The sequence below is a fragment of the Balaenoptera physalus genome, assembly GCF_965194825.1.
Source record: "Balaenoptera physalus genome assembly, chromosome: 5".
Lineage (NCBI taxonomy): Eukaryota > Metazoa > Chordata > Mammalia > Artiodactyla > Balaenopteridae > Balaenoptera > Balaenoptera physalus.
In genome coordinates this window covers 57,864,429-57,890,613 of record NC_138884.1, presented here as the reverse complement: position 1 = coordinate 57,890,613, position 26,185 = coordinate 57,864,429, and the positions used below count along the sequence as shown (strand labels likewise).

The following is a 26,185-nucleotide window of genomic DNA, read 5'->3' as shown; positions in this document are numbered from 1 at the left end:
AAAGATTCAGATACTTAAAGATTAAATTAAGTAAATGGCAATTTCCCTCAAAAAAAAAAAAAAACCTGAGAACTACTGCTATATAACACCCATCAGTGATACCTATTGTTGTATGTCTCTCACATCATGCTGCCCTGTGAAGAGGTGAAAGGCAATGTATCTAGGTTTGTGTTTTAATAAATCTAGAACAAGGGAATTAAAAACAAAAGGAAAAAATCTACTAAAGCATACCGTGACCATCAGATCCTTCCATTGACTTTAATGTATTTCTTGTTTGTTCTAGCTCAGACTGTGCAGATTTTAATTGCATTTTCAGCTTATTTGTAGTAGTTTCCATTTCTTCACTTTTGTTTCGAAAATTCCTTTTTAAGACTTCATAGTCCTCTGTACAACGTGATAATCAATAATAGTTAATTTTTTCTACTCCATTGTTATAAAGTATATTTTATTTGTAATTAATGATCACAGAATTTTAGAGCTGAAAGAGATTCCATTTAGTTACAGCATTGTTACAGAAATTAGATGTACACACACATTTCCAGGCATCTGACTCTTTTTAATCTGCTTGGGTGGATCTGCCTCCTTTACCCACTTATTATTTACTGCTTTTTCCCAGCCAGTATAATTGGCTCACATCTATTTCACCTTAAACCTTCTTGGATAATCATATCTACCACACAGATTTAACCACCAGCTGTAGGTAGATGAAATGTCCACCACATGGTAAGTAACCTGAGGCCGCCATGTGTCTTATCTGATTTTTTTATCTCCAGTAACTATCAAAATAGCCGGCATTCATTGTTCATACATAAGAATACACACACACCCACACACACACACATACACACACACACTTATTCAACTATCTATTTATTTATATTTATCTATTTATATATGATAGATAGATTTACATATAAAGGGAACAAACAGAGCCAAGACCTCTCTGCTGAGATCTAACTCTGTCTAACCAGACACTTCCATGTGGATGTCCTGGTGCCCCCAGACCAACAGTATCACACTGACTGCGTCTCACCCTCCTGCCCGCAAGCCAACCCCTCCTGGTCTCCTTCTCTCAGCTGTTGGTATCATTGTTCTCCCAATACTGCAAATTTAAAACCTGAAACACATATACAGTCCCTCCAATCTCCAAAAATATTCTTAATTCTTCCCTCTCCTCTCCTTCTCACTGCCACTGCCTCAGTTCAAGTTCTCATCACCCTTCCCTGGGACTACAGCAAAACCCTCCTTAACTGGTTGGCCTCTGTTCCTTTAGGCTTGCCTTTCTCTCTTTACCTGCTGACAATGTCCTTCTAAAATGTAAATCCGATGACATCAATCTCTTAATATCTTTTGCTGGCTCCACATTGTCTGCCTCATTTCTTAGTCCTCATTCCTTTGTATTTTTATTTCCATAAATACTTCTGAGGTCACATTATGTTATTTTATGCCTTCATGCTTCTGCCCATAATGTTCTCTCTGCCTGGATTGCCCTTCTACCTCTTTTTCACCTGCCAAATTCCTTTTCCTCCATCAATCCCAGTACAGATGTCACCTCCTACAGGAGGCTGATTCTCTACCCTTTCCCACATGTGCAGCCAGCACACGTCCACTGTGCCTCACCCACTACACTGTAACCTGCTCTATACGGGTCTGGTTCCCAACTAGCCGGGGGCCTCACTGTTGTTTCTAGGGCCTGTCCCAGCATCTGGCATAGTAAATGTTCAGGAATCACAGATGTATGCGTGTGTGTGTGTGTGTGTGTGTGTGTGTGTGTGTGTGTGTGTGTGTGTGTGTGTGTGTGTGAAGTAGATAATACCTATACCATACTATTGGTGAACTAGGAGTATTTCTTTTTAAAATTTAAGGCCTTGGATTTTTCTGTTTCAAGAAATTTGCGTAAGTCTGTTTACACGTGTTGCTTCGTTATTAAACATCTCATCAAGCTATCTGACTCAAAGGACTCAAGGTTTCCACTTCCCTCACCCTTCTCTTGGAAACTCAGTAAAGAATTTCATGGACACTGAAGGCTGACTAAAGTTAATGGTTAATAAGTGCAAGCTGTGGGAGGGCTTCAAGGAGAAGTATCAGGATTTCAGGTGTCCACTGGGACAGCACAATTATCCACGTTTGTAATTGGGATAAGGAACTATTCTTTCACATAGTCCTAGTATCCTCATTGAACTTCACTGATAGCACTCCTATTTGTTAGCAGAATTTGAATTGGGAGTAACATACCTGTAAGACTGTTCAACTCATTCCTACTAGCTTTCACCTCACTTAATAAATGATCTCTCTCTTGTTTGATGTCCTTCACCGCACGGAGCCGCTCAGAGCCTGCATTCACCAGCTTCACCTTCTCCAGCTCCAGGTCACTCACTCTGGCTTCAAGCTCCCGTATCTTTGCATCTTTTTTATCTTTCAAAACCTAAATAGAGGGATAAACACAAAGGACAGGGTAAGAAATAAAAAAAATAAAATACAAAGCAGCAATAGTAAGCTGGAAAACAAAAGGAATACTTTACTTCCTTTTAAACTTAGATGTTAATTCTCAGTATCACTGACCCGCAACCCTTCATTATTCCTATTCTTTGTATTCATTCACTCAAAAAAAAGGCATTGAGCACCAGCACCTACTCCGTGCCAGGCCCCACTTTATCTGTTGGGGATAGCGTAGCAGGGGAGGCAGGGGAGGCCCTAGGTGAGTACCTCCTTGTTTTACTCCCAAAACACCTCACCTGCGAGGCTTCCCCTGCCCTGGCCGTGTATCGCAGTAATCAAACAATGTCCTTGCCCTCGTGGGGCTTTACATTCCAGTGAGAGGAGACAGATGAAACAAATATTTAATAGCCAGATAATAGTAAGGACAAAAAAGAATTAAAAAGGTGAGAGGGTAGAGAATGAACACAGGCAGAGGGCTGTTACGTGAGCTAAGTTGGTATGTGGAAGACAGCCTGACGGTTACCCTGATGAAAGCCTGCTAGGCAGGTTGGCTGTTGGCTGTTCTGGAAACCTGGATTTTGAGAGGGTTCCCACCAGTCTAACTGATAAAAGTGGCCCACTCTGCCTAAACTGTTCTGCAAACAAAACGATTTATGCTGAACACCTGCTTTCCTTTCGGAAGACTGTATTCACCTGTCCAGTTAAGGAGTACCTAAATGACCAGCCCCCAGTATAAAAACCCTGCATACTGAGTCTCTAATGACCTTCTCTGGTTGGCAACATTTGACACATGTTGTCACAACTTGTTGCTGGGGGAATTAAGCATATCCTGCGTGACTGCCGGAGAGGACTTTTGGAAGCTTGTGCCTGGCTTCCTCCGTGTGCTTTTTCCCTTTGCTGATTTTGTTTTAGATCCTCTCATTGTAATAAATCCTATCCATGAGCACGACTATCTGCTGAGTACTGTTGAGTCCTCCTAGCGAATGATGACCCTGTGAGCGGTCTTGGGGACCCTGCCACAGTTGGTCAGGAAAGCCTTCTCTGATGAGCAGAAACCTCAAAGAGGTAAAGGAGCAAGCATGTGGCAGGCTGGCGACAGCTCCAGGCACAGGTAATGTGTTCAAGGAACAGCGAGGCTGTCAGAATGGCTGGTGGAGGAGACCAGAATAGGCCACCCCAAAATCTGCCTCTTCGGCATAGGATTATTTTGAGAAACAACAAACTCAGAAGAAGCTCTGGAAACAGTAGAAGTTAACCTTTAAGGGAAATTTACATTTATAAAGGAAATCTCCATTTGTAAGGGTGTCTGGCTCTCTGAACCGGAGGAAGACTAAATCACGAGAGAATCTTAGCAACTGGGGAGGCACCAACTTAAATCTACGTAACAGACCTCATCCTTGTTTACCGTAGTTTTCCTGGTCTACTTCCCATGACATACCTCCCCTACACTGTTCTTTGTTTTAGCTGAAGATGGTACTTAAGCCTGAATTCTAAGCCACCTCTCTGAATTACTCATTTCCCTGGGTCTCTCCCATGCATATATGAAACATACATGTTAATAAACTTGTGTTTGTCTTTCTCTTGTTAATCTGTCGGGGCCCCAGAGAATTTAGAAGGACAGAAGGAAAAGGATTTTGTGTCCTCTACACTGGAGTGGAGTGAGAGTGGGTGGAAGTGGTGGGAGATGAGTCAGAGGGAGCCCTGGGCAAGATGGGCCTTAGAGGCAATGTAAGGACGTGAGTGAGAGCTCCTTCTGAGAAAGAAGCCACTGGACAGTTTTCAGCATGGGAGTGATACAGCATAATGTTTTAAAAATATAACTCTGGCTCCTGTGTGAAGCATAAACAGTGGTGGGGACAAAGAGAGGAGTGGAAGTGGGAGACCAATGAGAAGGCACCTGCTAGAACAAGCCGGTGAGGTGGGCTGCATCTGGTCCTTGAAGTGAGCAGGGAATATGAATTTGGAAACTCTCATTTTGCATTTCCAACCAACTGCCAGGAATTCCCAGCTTGGCATCCTGCTGCAAACTCTGACCAAACCACTCCCCTACTCCTTCCTCACAGGGCTTTTCCTCTCGAGTTTCTTCCCAATTCTTCTGTTAGGGGCGCTACCATATTCTAAGTCCCTCAGACACCTAAGTGCCTTTGAAACCTCAAAGTCTCCTATGTGTTTCCCTTTCCGCTGACCCCTTATAATCAACTAAATCTTCCCCAGCCTCCAGTGTGGATTGTCGTACCTCTCATGTGGATTCCTACAACCGGCTCAAAACTGGTCTCTATTTACGCTGGTAAGCCTTCCCAGGATGAACCCCCCTCTTCCCAGACCTAGGTCTGCACTGTCTAGTACAATAGCCACTAGCTACATGTGACTGTTGAGCACTTGAAGTGTGGTTAGTCTAAGTGGAGATTTCAAACACCAGATTTCAGACTCTATATTAAAAAAAATTAAAATATCTCAATTTGGGATACTGCTTACAATATAAAAATATCACCCTATTTTGGATATGAGTAAAATAAAATGTTATTAATTTCACCGGTTTCTTTATACGTGTCTACTAAAAAATTTTAAATTATATATGTGGCTCACATCACATTTCTAGTGGACAGAGCCGGCCTAGATCCTTCTGAGCAAACACCATTTGAAAACAAACTTACTTATTTGTCATCAGATTGTGCCCTCAAATTACGGCCTGTTGGCCTTAAATATAATACTAGCTAATGCAGTTTAAATGTATAGACCAATGCTATATTTGAAATGTAACACGCGACGAGCTTTTAGCTGTTGCAGAAAGGATCGGTGGAGAGCTACGAGCTTGTCTCACTCCCACCTGTGACGGGCTTGGGCAGTAAAGGCCCTAAACAAGGCCATCTGATCCCAGATTGCCTAGCCACTCCCGGTAACTGTCACCCTAGATCCAGCTGGACTCATGGGGTGACGGAGGGGGAGGGCTTTCCTGGGACAGCCTGCGGCATCACAACATGTACTGGGCATATGCTACTTCTGTCCCAACTGGTGGGGTCAGCTGATGGACATTTGGTCCTTTTTCAGCCTTGGAAGAAAGGATCCAGCTGTGAGGCCCTGCAGTTGCTAGAAGAGAGCTTACCCTGCTCCTTTGCTGTCAGTGTGCGCAGGCCCCAGCCTAAAGAGGTGAGAGAAACCATACCTTCTAGGGCTAGGATTCCCCTCCTTTCGTCCTCGCTGGATTGTGGAGGGAAGTGGATGTAGCATAAAAGCTCAAGTTTTTAACTTACATTCTATGCATCTGTGTGAAGCTCTTTTCAACTAGGAAATCTTTCCCTGAAGCTGCTCCAGTTCCCTATTTGGGAATTAAAAATTAGTTTCGGGCTTCCCTGGTGGCGCAGTGGCTGAGAATCTGCCTGCCAATGCAGGGGACACGGGTTCGAGCCCTGGTCTGGGAAGATCCCACATGCCGCGGAGCAACTAGGCCTGTGAGCCACAACTACTGAGCCTGCGTGTCTGGAGCCTGTGCTCCACAACAAGAGAGGCCACGACAGTGAGAGGCCCGCGCACCGCGATGAAGAGTGGCCCCCACTTGCCGCAACTAGAGAAAGCCCTCGCACAGAAATGAAGACCCAAGACAGCCAAAAATAAATAAATTAATTAATTAAAAAAAAAAAACTTAAAAAAAAAAATTAGTTTCTACCCTGTCTAATCTATCTTTAAATTCTGTATCCAAACTTCATCAGATTAACCTACCCCCAACATTGCCTTTTTCATGTCACCTTCTCTTCTCTACCCAAAACTTTTAACAGCTCCCATGCCACCTGTAGGATAAGGTATAGACTGAGCTACTTCCCCTTGCTAGGAATGCCTTCTTTCCTCCTCTTTGCCTAGTTTTTACCCTTTCAAGTCCCCACTTCTCTAGGAAGGCTTCATTGGCCACTTTAGTCACAGTAATCCACACTGCTCTGGGATACTCTAATATCAGAACTAGACCTATGCTCTTTAGACCAGCATCAGATGGAAATTTGTTTAGAAACACTAAATTTCAGGCCCCGTCCCAGACCTACTGAATCAGAAACCCTGGGGCTGGCGCCCAGCAGTCTGTGTTTTAACAAGCCCTCCAGGTGATTCTGGTTTTCAGTCCAGGTGACTGAGAACTTCTAGTTCTCAGGTGATTGAGAACCACTGCACTGTAGTGTTTACTAGTATACTGCCAAGGACCAAATCCCGAGGTAGTGTTGTTCTCAGGCAAGCTATTTAATGTCTCCATTTCTCAGTTTTCTCATCTGCAAAATGGGACAATAATGTACATACCTCATAATGTTTTTGTGAATGTGAAATTGATTTAATTTACAGAGTATGAAACACAACATATTCTTCCATTTCTTTGTACTCTTAACAATACTAGAAATCCATCTCTTTTCTTTAACAAGAGGTGGAATAATCATCTTTTGTCCTCTAACATGTTCTGCAAACCTATTCTAAAGTTTTCACTGTAAGGGCTGGCCACTGAGAAGCCTTTAAAAGTCTCTTTCATGGTGAGTTTGGCTGTTAAAAAAAATGTATGATATAATCAAGTAAACCTTAAGCACTAGAAAATTCTAGGTCTTTATGCAATGAACTTGTATATCGCCATAGGATAGGTAATAATCCATCAGCCCAATTTTTAGAATGAAGAAACTCGGGCATCTAAAGTTTAATCAAGATTTCTGATTATCAGGACTTCCCTGGTGGCACAGTGGTTAAGAATTTGCCTGCCAATACAGGGGACACCAGTTCGAGCCCTGGTCCATGAGGATCCCACATGCCATGGAGTAACTGAGCCCGTGGACCACAACTGCTGAGCTTGTGTTCTAGAGCCTGTGAGCCACAACTACTGAGCCTGCATGCCACAACTACTGAAACCCACGTGCCTAGAGCCTGTGCTCCGCAACAAGAGAAGCCACCGCAATGAGAAGCCCGTGCACTGCAAGGAAGAGCAGCCCAAGCTCCCCGCAACTAGAGAAAGCCCGTGCGCAGCAACAAAGACCCAATGCAGCCAAAAATATAAACAAATAAATAAATAAATTTATTTTAAAAAAAAGAAAATCAATATTAAAGAAAAGATTTGTGATTATCAGAGGCAGGGAAAGGATGGGGAGGGGAAATTGGATCAGGTGGTCAAAAGGTACCACATTCCAGATATAACAGAAATAACTACACTAGTGATGTAATGTACAACATAATGACTATAGTTAATACTGCTGTATGCTATATTTGAAAGTTGCTAAGAGAGTAGATCCTAAAAGTTCTCATCATAAGGGAAGAAACATTGTTTTATTTAATTTTTTTTGTATCTATATGAGATGACGGATGTTAACTTACTGTGGTAATCATTGCACAATATATGTAAATCAAGCCATTATGCTGTATGCCTTAAACTTATACAGTATTGTGTCAATTATATCTCAGTAAAACTAAAAGAAAAAAATTAATTGTACGTGACTTATCTCCTACTACTTACCGTGGCAGATACAGGTAACATAAAGCTTAGGAAATCAAATTTTTAAAAATTTGTTCAATAGTTTTAAACTTTGATAAATATTTACTGAGCACCTGCTGGGTGCAAGGCACAAAGTCCTGGGGCAGGGGTACAAAGATGAATAAGATGTGTACCCTGCTTGAAGAAGTCTGCAGTCTTATAGGGAAGAGGAGACACTGCTATTTATACACACACACACACACACACACACACACACACACACACACACACACACAGTGCAATACAGAACGTGATCCAGGCTATAACAGGTACAAATGCAGTATGATAAGGTTCAGAAGGAGAATGGAATGGCGGAAGAGAACTAATATTTTCTAAACATCTTCCACAGGCCAGGAACCAAGCTAAATAAATCCCTGATACATATTTTCTCATTTAAGCCTCAAACAACCCAATAGGTTTTGGGGTTTTTGTTTTGTTTGTTTGCTTTTTGGTTTACAGACATAGAAGCCAACATTCAGCAAACAGTCCAGTGTTTTACAGTTATTGAGTGGTGAGAGATGGGGTTCAAATTTAGGTCTGTTTGAAGAGGGACAGAATACTTCTTCAAACTGTGGGATCAGGAAAGGCTTCACGAAGAAGCTGGATTTTCTGACTTTTCTCTTTTATGTAAGCAGTTCTGAACCATTTTGGGGCCATTCCTTGTGGAATGTGATAAAAGTATGGCAACTTTCTCACAAAAACATATATGCACACTGACACAAATACGTTCAAACAATTTCAGAGTGTCCACAATCATCTTACAGAACCCCTTTCCAGTCAATTAGGTCGTACTTACTCATGGGAAAAAAGATATTTCAGAAGCTAAACCACCAAAACACTCTACAGACCTTAACTTCCTGTAGCTCCAGTCTCCTGTCATTGACCTCTTTCTCCAGCTGGGCTTTCTCTACTTGCATAGCGCCAGCCGTCCGTCCGTGCTGGCCCACCAGCTGCGTCATGTTTTCAATCTGTTGTCGCAGGATCTCGATCACTTTGTCCTTCTCTGCCATCTGCAGCTTGAGGGCCTCGCATTCTGTCTGCACGTTTCTGAGGTGACCCCCTTCATTCTTCAGATGCTGCAGCTCCTGCAGCTTCAAGTCTACCCGGGAGCGCAGCTTCACGATCTCCGAGTTGGTGGCCTCGATGGCTCTCTCTTTCTCCTGGAGTGAGGCTGTCAGGTCCGACACAGTCCTCTCGGAGCTCTCCAGGGTCAACTTCTTGGCTGTCAACTCTTCTACTACTTTGCGGAGCATCTCTTTGGTGGATTCAAGCTGAGCAGTCAAGGAGGACACTTTTTCTAGACTTTCATTCTTTCCCTGAATTGCTGCCATCTGATTGTTAAAGAAGAATTCCATGAATTTAGGCAGACAGACAGAGGTGTCAAGAGACATGACAAGTTAGCTCAACAACATGAAATCATGAATCTGACAGTGTCTCAAACTGTTCTGCTGTCAGAACCTCATAGAGACCATAGACTGACATGTGTTACTTAGAGCAAGGTGGAGAGGCCTTAATTTAATAATAATGCTCCTCTAGAATGGTTTTCTAGGGTGGGGAGGAGCTTGGCAAGTTTCCTCTGAGGATGTTTTCCACACCAATTTAAGTTAGGATAACACTGGCAATAGTGGAAAGTGTGGTAGGATTGAAGACAAACTGCCCTTTCTATTTCCCTCCAACCTGCCCCTTAATTCCGGGGGGAAAAACAAAAACAAAAAAACATCTGTTGGAGACCTTCAACCCTGCTGTTCCTCAGATCTCCCTATGGTTTGATGCTTTTCTGAAATAAGCAATTGTTAGGTTACCGATTTCTAGGTGGAAATGAAAAGGCAAATCGGATGGGCGTTTCGTGACTCAACAATGGACAAAAACGAGATAAAGCTTAACATTTTAAATTTAACAAGTCGTCAAACACATAGACATAAACAACAGGTTTTTATAAGTTGCTCATGGAATCCACAACTCTACTTCGGGGGAGCCCCAGGAGGGGCCGCCCAGCCCTGCCTGACCTGCCGTTCCATCTGGCCCTGACACTCGCTCTTCACGGCCTTGAGGAGGGCCTCCAGGCGCTGCACCCCCATGTTCCTGTCGTCCAGCTCCCGCCGCAGGTGGTCGATGGTGATGCTGTTGCCTGTGTCCCGGTCCCACAGGCGCCTATTCTGCTCCTTCTCCAGACTCAGCTCCTTCTCTCGTTTATGCAGATCAGCCTACAAGAAACGAAGACAAGCTTTTCCCCTGGTATTAAATAATTAAAGTAAAATTCGTTATTTTCCTTCCTTACATCATCTTTGGAGTTGTTATGTGATTTGAGGAGCCTTTGATTTTGGAATCTGATTCCCTTTTAATGGCTTGATAAAGAACAATATTTCCTAGAAGAATAACATTTTGTTTACTTGTAATTTCTAGCATTACATCTCAATGGACTGGACCCCAAATAGTATATAACGAAGAGGAGAATACAAATCATCCTGTTAAGTTTTGAATTTTCTAACGAAGGCATTATGCTTCACATCAAGTGTACTCCTGTAATAAAGAAAAGCTTGAAGGAACAGCAATAGTAATTTGGTTGACTGCTTCAGAAATAGCAGAATAGTGTCTGGTATTGGGATTGGAGTGGCAATTGGGTTGTGAATAGAATACCTCCCTCTTCAGTTACTCAAGAAACACACAGTGAGTGTCTACTGTTGGCAAAAACTCCATAGTCGGAGAAAGAGAAAAAAACGACACACAGATATTCAGAGAACTTTTCACCCAGAGAGAGATAAATGGACAAATAACTGGAAGTGGTTTTTCACTGAAGAGACAGAGCTAATGAACAGCAGAGAGAAATGATCAAAAAGGAGATCAAATGCTTCAAGAAGGCACCTAAGTTGGACCTTGAGAACAGCTTGGAGATGCAGAGATTAGGAAGAAGGGACTAGAAAGACGCACATGGGGTTTGCTTGGAGCACTGGGTGTATGTGGAGAGAAAAGACTGGAAAGGTAAGCTGGGGCCAGATAACGAACAGTCTTGAAAGGCAGGGAGTCTGACTTTATGGGGAGAGTAATTTCTGAGTGGAAGAGAGACACAATCAGAGCTATAGTTTAGAAAGATGAATACAGGCTGGACGGAAGAGGGAAGAAACTAGATTTAGGAACCGAGTAAGGAGATGCTGCCACGCTGCAGGTATAATGAGGGGCTTGGATGAATGGGTAGTGGCAGCAAGAATGAAAAGGGGGGGATGGTTATGAGGACGGTTCAGACATTTAACCCCTAAGATTTTCAAATTAGATATGAGGACACTGGGACACACGCAATAGGAGGGGAAGAAGTGAGGATCATCCCAAGGTTTAGAGCTTCTCTCCCAGTTGCCAGCTCTCCCTTTACGGCATGTTCAGTTGCCAGCTCTCCCTTTACGGCACGTTCATCCAGCCCCCTGTCGGCCTGTGAAGGACGCCCTACCAGCAGAGGGCGCTGTAGCCTGGAATAAGGTTGGGTGGGGAGAAAGAACCCTATTCTATAGGACCTCTAATAAATATCACACGAAGGGGTACTAACATCTCCTTTCCTAAACTTCTCAGCCTGTAGTACCCCTAAACAGAGGGCAGAATCTGGTTCACTACTCTCAGAATCCTCTTTTCTTTCCTTCTAAAAATTTTTTTTTTACCTGAACTTGCATTTAAATTTTCTTTATACATAATTTGTATGTGTTTTGCATGTTGTTTGGCTTTGAAATGAACACTGAACATTACTTCAATTTAGCAGAACACAGTACCTAACTGAAAGACTATGGCTGTTTGAAGATCAGCTTCACCTAACTTTTAAGCCCTAACAGTTCTGCTTAAAGTATAGAATACTATATTTTATATGTAAAACTTGAATAGTGTCTAGGATATTGTGTTGTGTATAAATGTACAACTATGTTGTAAAATCTGTAGTTTTACAAATGAAACTAGTTCTGTGAACTATTGTGGTAAAAATTTCCCAGAATTAATCTCATTCATATTTCAGAGCATCAACTTGCCAAGAGCTTTTGAAGTTGATCGTCCAGATTTCCAGATTCCTGACTGAACTGATCGCGTTCTGTCCGTGCTTCCGTTAGTTCTGAGTTCGCAAGAACTAACTGCTTCTCCAGCTCTTCTATCTGAAAGGAGAGCACAAATCAGTCTGATTACGTCAATGAGTAATATAAAATAAATATAGTCTTTGGAAAACAAATGGTATTATTTTGGGGCAATGGTATTATTTGGGAGGCAAAAATAAAGTTGATTGTGATGTATTTTGCAAAGTTTTCTGAACTTAAGATGTATGCAGAATTTAGCCAGACAAATTGACCAAAATGCAATACTTGGTACTGTTAGGTTAAGCCATGGTCTGTAATGCATCACTCTCATTTTCACACTATTCAAGATTTATCTTCTGTGAATACGTGTTCTATAATTTGGTATTTAAGGAAGCTTGATGTAGCATAAATAACATTCTGCAGAGCCCACATAAATTAACTATATTATACTTAGAAGAGCTATTTTGTTTCGGAATATCAGTGTCAATAATAAAAGGCATTGAATATAAAAGAATAAATGGTAACAACAAGTTTATAGTTACTGTCATTATTATATAATCACCCTATTTTGAAAGAATAAGTGAATTTATATTACAATCCTCAATTCCTACGACTATAAAATGGGGTAAGAATACCAACTTTAAAGGATTGTTATAGGTGTATTTTTCTCTTACGGACAGGCAGCTGTCTCATCCATGTGACTGTGCATTTCTATGACATATGCCAGAAGGGCCATAGTTGTTAACAGCATCCCTACAGCTCTTAACCTGGAGGTGCAGTGCAGGCTAAAAGGTTAAGGTCTCAGACAATGTAGATTCTGGGTTTAGATTCTGGCACAGCTGTACAAACTCATAACTTAGACACAGATATTAAAATAATGAAAAACTATTGATACTTAGTGACATGTAGTAATACCTGATCTTTAATGTGATACCTACAATGATATTTCATCATCCACTTTTCGTAATAACAAATCTTTCACGTCTGCATAAATGTTACATATCCCTTCTTACTGCTAAGGCATCTATTGAACAGGCTTCCAAATCTACTGTCAAGAATAAAACTTATTGATTGGTTTGGATGCAACTGTGATTAAACCTTCTTAAAGAACATATGAGCAAGACTAACTTTTTCTTAATGACTATTTTAAACTGGACTAAGTTCATTTAAGATCTTCATTGATTAATTCAGCACACACTTATTAAGCACATTATATATAAAGACATATATGCAACTATCTCTTTGATAAATGGTAAGTATGAATACTTAGAAGTTATCTGTGTGTGTATGTGTATATATATATATATCTTTATCTACATACATACATACATGACTTAAGAAAATACTAATACAAGACTATCAAACAGTTTCAAATTTACCAACAGAGTAGTATTACAGCCTACAGGGACTGGAATATAAATTTTAATATACACATTGGATATATTTTAAAACTGACTCTGTATTTGACTGCATGTTATATATAAAAAAGTATTTCACAGGAATTAGATAAAATAAAACATTAGGTGACTGACTGAAATGTGCTCATAGATTCTAATAATCCTATAAAGAAGTACTTTCACTCTTGTGCTCCTTTGGGGGCATATACAGAAAAAAGCCCTTCAACAATTCACCCTCTGTGGCACAAGTAGCTTCCTAAGATAAATGAATGAATAATATCAGTTGATACAACCCCTTCAGCTCTTTTATTATTGGGAAAGACTAACTCAGCACACTTAGTAAAGACAGTAGGGATAGTTAGGAAAAAACTCATAAACTTTCACTTTGGGTAGACAAATGTGATCAGACAGGAAATGTGATCTTACTAAGAGTCAAACACCTTGGGTTCTGAACCAGCTTCTGTCACATAAGCTGTCTGAGTCTATAATTTGAGTCTAAATTATACATTTTTCACCAATAATTTGAAGAGTATTCTAGATGATCTTTTAAATTCCTTTCAATTCTGCTACTAATACTTTTTAACACAAGAAGAACAGTATTAATGAAGCTGAAATTCTATCTTTCCCACCTGTCTTTGGAAACAAAATATGGTCAAAGGAACCATATTTTGAGCTATAAATTTAACAAGAACACTTTCAACTTGAAAAGTTACTCATATGACTAAAACAAACATCTGTTCCTAGTCTGGTGTAAAACCATTTCTGTCTTTGAGCAAAGTATTTGTATATGTGCTTTAAAAGCTTCAATTAAGACTTGCGATTTTATGTCTGTTTTCACTTTTTAAGAAATCCTGGGTAACCATTTGATGTTAAAATCTATGAGACCAAAATTTTAAAAAGAAAAGAAAAAAGAAAAAGAGTCAACTCGTAACTTTCTGTCTAAGTATCAGAAGTTCCTCCAGACCCCTGCAGGAACATTTGTTTTGTAGTTGTCAGTACTGACTCAACTGCTATAGCTCTGCTTTTACCTTTCACTTTTTAGAGTAAAAATATTTATATTAATTAATCAGTCAAAAAGATAAATGGAGAGTGAAAGGGAAAACCATTGAAGTAGCAGCTGAGCTGATACAAACAGCTGTTAAAAACACTATAAAGAAAAGCCTTTTAAAATCTCCAGAATAAATACTGACATCTGAGATACAGTAAAGGTTTTTTCTTTTTCTTTTTAAATAGCAGCACTGGTTTTCCCTTTCACCATCTATGAATCTACTTTTTGTTTTGGATCACTGGACAAATAGGTACTGGGATCTCACTCTAATCTTACAGTGATTTTAGGTATCACCAATCATGCCAAATTGTATCTTTTGTCTTCTGTGCTCAAAAGGACACAGTTATGGGGTAATAAGGGATGCTGCAGGTGAGCATGGAGGTGCATTGGCAGAACTATGCAAAGAGGTTTGCACAGAATCTTCCCGCACAGTATATAGCTCGAGCCAGTGCCACTAAATCTTTACTTTTTGAGTATGAAATTCAGCCCCAAATGCTTTCAAAGTAGGAAAGATAAACTTAGAATCAAGATCATGAGATATTTTTGTTGTCAAAAAGTGAAAGTTAAGAGTAAAGCCAAATCTACAGAGCCAATAGTGATAGCTTCTACTGGTCCAAATTCGTAAAGGGGAATTCTGGAGGTTCTCCTAAAATGGAAAGAGAAGAATAGAAAAAACATTACAGTAAAACACTTTTGTATGTCTGAAAGCTATGTCTAAAATCTTCTTTGAAACACAATTTCCATTTTCATCAATATGACCTGAAGAGAAACACTGCCCTCCTAAACAAGTTTTCTCTAAACTTATGCATTTTAGTTGGGAAAGTTTTGTTCAGACCTGTCATGTCATCAGTTTTTTAAAATAATAAATACTTTTTTCTGAAGGAATCTGACCTCAGGAGAAAATACTGATACTGCCTGCCTCTCATAAAATATGTTGATGTATAATATCAACATACCCTTATAAGTCCCTTTTCTCACAAATCTCACTCTTAATCATAGCTTTTAAGTATTTTTTCCTTATTGTTATTTGGACAGTACATACTAAAATGTGCACTGAAGCAGTGGAAAATAAAATACATTTTAAAGTTTTAATAGGCTTTAGCAATGTAAAGTCAAGGTACATGAAAAATAAAAGAAATTAACAAAAGAATCTGTCTTTTAAAATTCTATATTCGATTTATTACAACAAAAACATTTCATAACAATAGAATTTTTCATGAACCCCAAATGAAATACTTTTGTTAACTTGCTTGATCTTCTTTGCTCAGTTACGCCATGTATTATTAATGCCTTTCAGGTCGGAGTATATTCAAATCTATATTTACATGGCAGGGTAATCATCTCTCAGTGTTCCTTCACTAAAGGGAGTTACTGTTAAGAGATCCTTGTTAACCATCAGCTAGGTGCCAACTCAGTTAGGTTCAATATGCTTTATTATAAGTCTCAATGATCTGGATTAAAATTAATTAAACTAATATGCCCCCCTTATTTCCAATAATGTTGGCTGTTTAAGACTGTCGAAATTCTTGGTGATCCATTGTTTACATTAGAGCAAAGTAAGACAGTGATTTTAGTATTATGTTTTTATCTATATGACCTCAAAACACTCATATAAAAGGTTTGCAGTCATTCATCTGGATGCTATGCTTCTAGAATGCTAAAGAAATAGACGTTTATAAAAACAAAAACTATTTTTGTATTGTTTAGATGTATTTGTTAAAATTTCCTACCATGCCCAAATTTACAGTTGATCAGCATGATGCTATATATCAGACCATATGCAGATTAGCCATGGGTGATACTTATGAAGGGGTAATTTTTCCAAGCAACATTACAAATGGAAAGCTATATCAATTTCAAATTATGTAAGACAAACAGGTGAGTTGAGTTTTATTTAGAACTTCGTGGCTTTTCAAAGGGTTTACTTTGTCAATAAACAATGAATAGTCTTTTCAAAATGGTTTGAGTATGATGAATATCAGTCATTGTACTGTACTACAATACAGCAGCTCTCTTATTTCCTTTCTCACTGTTGGATTGTCAGTGCTCAGCTTGGCCAAGATGCCTACCTCCACTCAACCTGAGTAGTATAGTAAAGCATCTTTCTACCCCACGCTATATTGAAATCATTACCATCTTATAGGGTGAGATCAAGGCCTTTTGTGTAGGCTTGATCTGCCCAGAATGGGGTCGATCGATATTCCTGCTATCAATCTTCAGGGGAAAAGTGCATCCTGAGAAACGAAACTAGAACACAAAAATCAGGCCTCAGAGAAGCAGTAAAGAACAAATATTTCTCCCTGGGCTTTTGTTTCTTGGGTTTAGCCTTTAAGAAGTCTAAGGTTCCTCAAGGCTGCTTCCAGGTGGCAGTTGTTGAAATGACCTTGATACAAGAATCTAGGCCAAGAGCTAAGGAAGAGGTCCTGGAGAGCAGTGTTATTCACACTGCAGCCCAGCAGTGAAACATGAAGTCAACTTAGTGAGCATCAAATCAGTATCTGAAGAAAACAGAAAAGAGCCAGTGTCTTAAGTAATAGGGGTAAGTACTGTTTTGTGAAGTGTGCTTCAGTTGTATGTGTATACTAGATTATATGGTAAACTATATTTCTTGCTGTGGGTAGTGATCAAAAATGTTTGAAAGTCCCTGTAGAGGATCCAAATCTCATAACTGAGGTTATAGAGTTTCATGTTACTCTTTATTGTTTAGACTTTTATAGTAAATTCATGTCTAAATTTTCCATTCTTCTTTCAGCTGTGCCACAATGAGTTTAAAGTCGAGGTCTTGAGCTAGAGAACCGAGGAGAAACAGCCCCCTCCTGTGGCCAGCAAACGGGTGACAGTGGTAATTGCAGGAGGGGTTGCTCAAAGGCAGGAAAATATCTGGAAGAGTTAGTGCTGCAATATTCAATTGCTTCTTCCCATACGGAGCTTTTTTCTTGTACTGTTACCCTGTAGAACTGGATTATTTTATAAAGAAAATCTGGCAGCTTCCTTATACTCTATTTCTTCCCAATCAACTAAGGAGGAGGAAATTAGCTACAAGTGGTTAGAACTGTAGGTTCTCTTACAGGTAGGATGATTATACGTAGAATTTATCTTCCGGACAAGGACATTTTGGAGATGAAAGGTGGCATTCACAAAACAGGACACTATTTTGTGTCCTTGAAATTAACAAAAACCTAAGCTCCAGAAACATGGTTGATAATGATAACGAACAGCTTGTCTTTAGCTATGGACAGTGAGAGAACAGAATACTGTAGTAAATATTAATATCTAGTGTTAATAGGAACTGTGTGATGAGAAATGAAGATTTAGCTTCCTAATTATTTTTTATTCGGCCTAATCTTGAAGCGAACTCAGTTTGCTAGCCGCACAATGATTAATAAGGAGGAGTTGAAGTAAGAGAGGAGGTTAGGCCCCAAAACGTTCAATGGTCGGGGAGACCAGCTGGTACCAAAGTACCTGCTAAAGCTAAGCCTTGTAAAAGTAATTAAAATGGCCTTGTTATTCACTTTTTAGAAACTTACTTGAAGGATGCAAAAAACTTTTCTAAGAATGAATTAATTTGAGCAAACAACTTAAAAACTGTTTTTCTATAGTAATTTAACATGTAGCTATTTGGCACCCATCTTATAAACTGCTTTTAATTTTAAATGATTGCTTTGATTCCTCATTTTCAAATAAACCATTAAAAACTATATAATTGATTCTGTGTATTATAGTCGCTGGAAGCAGAGCAGCAAAATCTAAACTCACCTTGTCTTCATACATCCTTTTGGCTTCCCTTAATTCAGAACGTAGCTGAGAAACAGTAGATTCCAGGTCACTGAGTTGACGCATATACATTGAATTTTGGTTTCTTGCTTGCTCTCTAAAAAGGGTTTAAAGGGGGAATAACAACAAATAGCAGACTGAGAATAAGTGTGATACCTAAGGGTTCTCTAGCTTTTAGATACTTCCACTAATTATTTAATATGGCGTTATTAGGCCAATAGTCTTTTATTTTCCAAAACTGCTTATTAAAAGATTAAATTCAAAAATGTTAACTGTTAAAGGTAGGTGATGTATACATAGGAGTTCATCATACAATTTTCTCTATACCTTTGTGTATGACTGAAAATGTCCATATAAAAAGTTTCAACACAGGAGCTCAAATTATAAAATTATTTATATGTATATATATAAAATTTATGTATATTTATACATACACACACATATATATAGTGTGTGTGTGTTTGTTTTATCCTATCAGTTGAAATGTAGACAATATCTAAAACATCCAGTCCCAAGAGGCCCAAATACTTGCCATAATACTTCTGCTATGGTTATAAAGCATTATCTACATGTTAAGTAATCTTTTCTGTTTCTTTGAATGTTAGAAAAGTTTTACTTTCCTGTAGAATCAATTATTAAGCAATTTTTAAAAAGATCTTAGAACAAAAAATTAATACAAATAAAATGAAGATAAATGACTATCGATTTCAAACCACCAGGACACACACATACTGAATGATTTCCAGTTGACTTTGGATACTATTGGCTTGGCTCCGAGCACTGCTAGCTTTCTCAGTAAGTCCTGCTATTTCAATTTCATGTTCACTTATTAACTGCTCAATCCTATAAAAAGAATGTGGTGATTGTTATTTGACACAGATTTTGCCTGACAATGAATTATTCTAAAAATTAATGATTTTCAACACTCTTAAATTTAGTATTTTGTTTTAGCTTTGAATATGCTATTCTTTTTATAACAAGTATATAAATTAGACCCAGAATCCTTTATCCAAGTCCTCTGGGGGCAGTTACGTTTTAGGATTCAGAATTTTTTTTTTTTAATTTTACAATGGTAATAAATAACAGTATTAAATATCATGTGACACCCCAGAGAGATCTAGGGAAGTGTCCTAGAGGCCAGACATTACTAACACAACAGTAGGTTTTTAAATATTCACAGTAACTCATAAAGACTATAAAAAGCTTTACATTAGCCCAGGTTTTCCCAACAAATGAGTGACAAAGACTCTAACCTTGACCAAACTTTAGTCAGACTCCTCTCGGCAGTCTGCACCTCCACCCCACTTAGTAAGAAGCCTAGGCTTAGTATGAATCTCGCTAAGTCAGTTTAGTGAGAAGCCTCCCGCCTCGATGCCTCCTCCTAGTAATTTTCTATCCACTGAACCCCTCACCCTGCTTCTTGGCTATGAATCCCCATTTGCCCTTGTTGTATTGGGAGTTGAGCCTCATCACTCTCTAATGCAAACTCCTGTTGCAATAGTCTTGAATAAAGTCTTCCCTACTTTTTAAACACGTGTCAGAATAAGTTTTTCTTTAACATGAGTTTGCCACAAATCTATGAAAAAAAGATTCTGTGCTTTAGAGCTTGATAGATTTTGGAATTGCTGATGAGAGATTGTAGACTTGTGGTATAGTTTCACTACGATCTTCTATACCAGTGTTCCCCAACCTTTTTGGCACCAGGGACTGGTTTCATGGAAGATAATTTTTCCATGGACTGGGGTTGCGGGGGAGGAATGGTTTGGGGATGATTCAAGTGCATTACATTTATTATGCACTTTATTTCTATTATTACTACATTGTAATATATAATGAAATAATTATACAACTCACCATAATGTAGAATCAGTGGGATCCCTGAGCTTGTTTTCCAATTGATTTATTATGGTCTCTGTGCAGTCAAACCTCTCTGCTAATGATAATCTGTATTTGCAGCCACTCCCCAGCACTAGCATCACTGCCTCGGCTCCACCTCAGATGATCAGGCATTAGATTCTCACAAGGAGCGTGCAACCTAGATCCCTTGCATGCGTAGTTCACAGTAGGGTTAGCGCTCCTATGAGAATCGAATGCCACCGCTGATCTGACAGGAGGCGGGGCTCAGGCGGTAATGTGAGCCATGGGGAGCGGCTGTAAATACAAATGAAGCTTCACTCGCTCACCGCCGCTCATCTACTGTGCAGCCCAGTTCCTAACAAGCCACAGACCGCTACCAGTCAGTGGCCCAGGGGTTGGGGACCCCTGTTCTATACCTCAGAAACTTACCTGTCTTGATGTTGTTGAAGTAGTAGTTCTATTTTGTTCTGTGATTCAGATTTCAGTGTTTCAAGCTGCTCCTCTACCTGGTTATAAAAAAGAGATACAGATTTAGGAACTGGTAAATCTAAAGCTTGGAAAATTTAGAGATTTTCCAACAAAAGGAATTCCTTAGAAAGATGCAAATAGAACCAATGCTAAAATCAGATACATTCTATCACTGTATTTTATTAGATCTTTTACATTGGTTATACTCTCACGTAACTATACAGATAAGTCAAGTTAGTTCCCATTATTAACAAAGATCATTGTGGAAGTAACTTCTGCTATTTTAGAGAACAAAAATGAGAACTTGGCTTACTTTGAAGAGTTTTAAAAATTATATGCCTAATACTATTGTCTTAATGAATTTTAATATAAAATTGATGTAGTGTTCTCACCACTTACTGGAAATATCCTCCCTTTAAGATAAGAAATCTCTGTGTCTAATTCCCTTAGGATTTTACTAATAGCTGAGCCCATGCTGCGGAAGTGGATGGTAGACATGCTGTCATGTTCATATATTTTCTTGCCTGAGGCTTCTTCAAAGTCAACTAGGACTGATCGAATTTCTTGAAGCACCCCCTCATGACTAAGCATCATCTTTCTTAGCTGCTCTATCTGTGTGTTGCTATCTTTCAGCATATCATCCTTAAGGCATTTGGCAGCTTCAAGTTCATGAACGGTATTTTGAAGCTGATTTCTTAAATCCTCCTGGGACTGACTCTCTCTTCGTCTACGAAATAAATGAAAGAGAAGAAATAATACTGATAAAACTCAGATTCACACAAGTGATTTTACACTACAAAGAATAAAACTTTAAGATAATTTCAGGTAACGAATCCCAACCTGATGTCAGCCATGGCATCTCTCTCCATCTGCATCTCTTGAAGTTTTGTTTGCAAATCAATGACTGACTGTCTTAAGTAAAATGTTTGTTTCTCATGCAATTCATTGCTCTGAAAAAAAAAAAGTCCTGCAAATTAGTTTTCATTAGAGGAATGTACTTCCTTATAGCTAATAATTTCCAAAAATCTATATATCAATGATTTATTTTTATGTGCACTTCCTTCCCCCTTCACCATTGTTCGGGGTCTAATTAATCATTTCTCACCTAGGTTTTTTGAATACCTTAGTCTCACTGTCTCAACCTTGCCCCCTTTCAATCCATTCACTTTACAACCAAAACACCATTCCTAGAACAAATCTGACTCTGGTTCAAGATAGAGATAGGAATAAACTCTATTCCTGAGGACATGAGAATTGGTGGAAATTGTGTATATAGAAAAGTCAACACCTACCTCCAACTGACTTAAAAAACTTGGCAGCAGACAACTACCATTCAAAAATCAAGGTGTTCTACTACAAAGAAATTCACAAAGATCTCAAAATCAGGCACTGAGAGATCTCCCAGCACAGTGGTTGATGCCACACCTAATTATCCCAAAGTAAAGCCATCAAGTTCTGCCCTCAGGGAGACTGCCATCAGTTTTTTTACTGTTCATTCTTGAGTATGAACAAAAAGCCAAAAACCACTGAACACTTGAAGGAAGATTACAAAATAAAAAAGAGACCAAGATTAAACAAATGAGCAAATACTCAGGAAAAAAGACCCAAAGAAACAAAAAGAGATAATGCAACAGTGGAAGAACACTTCCAAAAACTTGTATTGCAGAGAAATTTGAGAGACATTTTTGCTGTAAAGTAAGAACAGGACACTGTGTCAGAGAAGTGATCAGAGAAGAAGAGAGAGTTCTTGGAAATTAAAAATATGGTTGCAAACTAAAAAGTTGCAATAGAAATGCTGGAAGTCAAGAAATGCACCCCAAAAGTAAAAAAGTAGACACAAATTTTGAAAGAAAAGGTAAGAGATTTAGAGGTTCAACCTAGGAGATAATATCTGACTAACAGGAGCTTCAGAAAGAGAGAATTGAGAAAACAGAAAAAAACTATCAAAGAAAAAAGAAACCAAAAAAATCTGAATTCCTCAAAGCTGAAGGGCACAAATCCGCAGGCCAAAAGGGTCCACTGAGTCCCTTTTGGTACTAGCACGGGGAAGGAAAAAACAAAAATCCACACCTAAGAAGATCATAGTGGAATTTCAGAGATAAAGACCCTAAAGTTTCCAAAGATGAACCCCAATTAAGTAAAAACATATCATCTACAAAGGAACAAGAATCAGATAGACATCTTCTCAGTCTGTGCAAGGGCACGCAATATTTTCAAAGGATTGAAAGAAAATAACTTTCAACTTTATCCAGCTTAAGTCATTATCAGAATGAAAAAATTCATATAATGTATGTCCCATATACTTCTTCTTAAAAGTTTCTAAAGATGTGTTTTGACTAAATGAAGAAATAAATCAAGAAAGAGGAAAAGAGAAAACAGTGAATCCTGGAAATCATGAATCCAACCAGGAAAGCAGTGATAGGAATCCCAAGAAAATATCTATACAGCAGACCTAAGAAGAAACTCATTGAGACTAGACAGAAGAACTCCTAAAGGGTCCTGGGTTAAAGGAGGTTTGACAGAAAACCTCATTAATAATAATTAATTATATTAATAATTAATAAAAATTAATAATAATTTTTTATTATTTAATTTTAATTAAATTTATTTATTTAATAATTTAAAAAAATTAATAATTTTTAAATGAGGATATGATAAAGGTAAATATCAACAGTATAAGGAAAAAGCAAGGCAACTAGGAACCACAGGAAAAACAAAAATTACACAAGAAAGGAAATATAATAGGTTACTACCTAATTCTGCAGTTGACAATGTTTATATAGTCAATACAAGGTAAGACCCTTTACCTTCTTTTCTAATAGTCCAGGTGAATGGCTAGAGTAGTCTGAACTTTGGATGGTAACAGTGGAAATGAAAACATTTCCATATTTGAGAAATATATATGTGGTACACTGGATGGACTTGGTAGTAAAGTGGATGTCAGGGAAAATGAAGAGGTATCAAGAATGAATCAGGTTTTTGCCCTGTGCAACTATGTAAATGTGGCACCATATATAGCTAGAAGAAAGGTTTGGGGGAAAGATCAGGTATGCAGTTGGAAATGTTGAGTTTATGGAGCCTGAGAAACATTTCAAGTAGAAATGTCCAGTAGGAACACAGGTACACTAACTGGTGTGGAGACCAGTTAAGAGGTCTGACCAGAAATGTAAACTGAACATTCACTTACATATAAATGGCAACAGAAGCTATGGGAATCACTATTACTGTCTATGGAGGGTTTTGCTGGAATAAGAAACTGAAAAAGAATGAGCTGGAGGAAAATCAGGAGAGTGTGTTTCCATGAGACCTAAGAGAAAAGAGCACTTCAAGAGGAAGAGAATTGTCATGTGTGTCAAATGTTGTTGAAAAGTCAACTAAGATAAGGAATGTAAAGCATTGATTAGATTTAGCATCACTGCTTACCCCTACTGTAGCATACATGTCCTGTTACTATCATTTTCTATTTTAAATCTCAGCTATAAGACTGTAAATGTGTACATAAAAAGGACCACATCTTTTCCATTTTTATATATCCAGTACCTAGCATAATATCTGTTACATAGGAGGTTTGTTATAAATATTATAAGTACCCAAATAGCCCTGTTATTTATTTACTGATTTAACTAATTTATTGGGAGCCAGTCAAGTGTCACATACTCCGCCAGAGGATAGACTTGGAAAATTAACTGACATTGCTTCTTTTCCTCATTGGTACCTCTGTGCTTCATCTATCTATCTATCTATCTATCTATCTATCTATCTATCTATCTATCTATCATCAATCCATCTCTTTAGTGCACTTATCATAAAGTATTGTCATTATTTGTTTATATGCCAGGCCCCCTTCAAGACTATGAACTCCTTATGAGTCCTATCTTATTCATCTTTGCATCCCCTCTACATAATACAATGGTATCTCATTTTCAGCACTTAATAAATTTGTAGTTTTTTTAAGTGCTCACACATTCTGATGAAGTAGAACAATCTGTTAATGAATATAATAAAATGTACTAAATACTACAATAGACATGTGTATGAAGAGCAACAAGTGTACAGAGGAGAACACACCTACTTGTGTCTAGAGGAAAGCCTTCAGAGAAGGAAATGCTTGAGCTGAGTCTTGATGGATAATAAGAATTTAACAGGTAGACAGGCAGAGAAGAGGAAATGACTTGGGCAAATGCCTGAAGGTCTAGAATAGAACGGCACATCCAGGGAAGAGCGATATTGCTAGAATGGAGGGTACATATATGGAACAGGTAGCAGAAGAGGCTAAAATGTACAGGGAAGAAATTAGATCACAAAGACCTTTGTATAAGTTTGACTTCTAGGTTATAGACTATTAGGATCCAACATGCAGCTGTAAAGCTGACTAAAGCCAGCTTGATTCTACACAAGGTCCACTTGAAATTTTTATCGAATAACTTCTATACACTACTTAGCTATCATGTATACACATACATCTAAAAACCGACCCCCTACCAACTGCTTTGTAAAGAAAAACCAGGTATCATGAAAGCAGGACAGCAGGCCTGAACCAATTACTAATTATAATTATAGATGAATGTCATTAATTATAACATTTTGAGCTATTCAAGTTTCACTAAGATTACACCAAGAGCACAGCAAAAGAAACAATTAACAAAATGAACCGACAACCTATGGATTGGGAAAAAATGGTATTTGCACATCCTATATCTGATAAGGGGTTAACATCCAAAATATATAAAGAACTCATACAACTCAATAGCAAAAATCCAAATAATCTAATTAAAAATGGGCAAAGGACGTGAATAGACATTTTTCCAAAGAAGATATACGAATGACCAACAGGTACATGAAAAGATGCTCAATATCACTAATCACTAGGAAAATGCAAATCAAAACCACAATGAGATATCACCTCACACCTGTTAGAATGGCTAACATCAAAAAAGCAAGAGATAACAAATGCTGGTGAGAATGTGGAGAGAAGGGAACCTTTGTGTACTACTGATGGGATTATAAAAAACTGGTGCAGCCACTATGGAAAACAGTAGGGAGGATCCTCAAAAAATCAAAAAGAGAACTAACATATGATCCAGCAATTCCACTTCTGGGAATATATCCAAAGGAAATGAAAACACTATGTCGAAGCGATACCTGCACCCCCGTGTTCATAGCAGCTTGCTTTATAATAGCCAAAACATGGAAACAACCTAAGTGTCTACTGACAGACGAATGGATAAAGAAGTTGAGGTATGTATGTATGTGTGTGTATATATACACACACACACAATGGAATATTATTCAGCCACAAAAAGGAGGAGATCCTGCCATTTACAACAACATGGATGGACACTGAGGGCATTATGCTAAGTGAAATAAGTCAGACAGAGAAACACAAGTATCATATGATCTCACTTACATGTGGAATCTAAAAAACAAAAAAACTTATACAGAAAGAGATCAGATTTGTGGTTACCAAACGGGGATGTGGGGAGAGGGGGAATTGGATGAAGGTGATCAAAAGGTACAACATAAGTACTGGGGATGTAATGTATAACATGATGACTATAATTAACACTGTTGTATGGTATATATGAAAGTTGTTAAGAGAGTAATCCTAAGAGTTCTTATGACTAGGAAAAACTTTTTTTTTTCTTTTTTTTATCTATATGAGATGATAAATGTTAAG

At 38.5% G+C, this 26,185-nt stretch overlaps 1 protein-coding gene across 2 annotated transcripts in view; it reads right to left on the bottom strand.

The window, feature by feature from the left end:
- CCDC158 (coiled-coil domain containing 158) overlaps positions 1-26,185 on the bottom strand; it is a 90,136-nt gene that overhangs the window by 54,941 nt on the left and 9,010 nt on the right. For both annotated transcript variants that reach the window (XM_082463739.1, XM_082463738.1), the window contains exons 3-12: positions 21,349-21,458; positions 20,908-21,235; positions 20,470-20,546; positions 18,916-19,026; positions 18,166-18,280; positions 11,926-12,045; positions 9,931-10,128; positions 8,773-9,255; positions 2,236-2,425; positions 232-384 (exon numbers count right to left, since the gene is read on the bottom strand). In XM_082463739.1, coding sequence (XP_082319865.1) covers positions 232-384; positions 2,236-2,425; positions 8,773-9,255; positions 9,931-10,128; positions 11,926-12,045; positions 18,166-18,280; positions 18,916-19,026; positions 20,470-20,546; positions 20,908-21,235; positions 21,349-21,458 — 1,885 coding nt within the window. The remainder of the gene's footprint in view (positions 1-231; positions 385-2,235; positions 2,426-8,772; positions 9,256-9,930; positions 10,129-11,925; positions 12,046-18,165; positions 18,281-18,915; positions 19,027-20,469; positions 20,547-20,907; positions 21,236-21,348; positions 21,459-26,185) is intronic.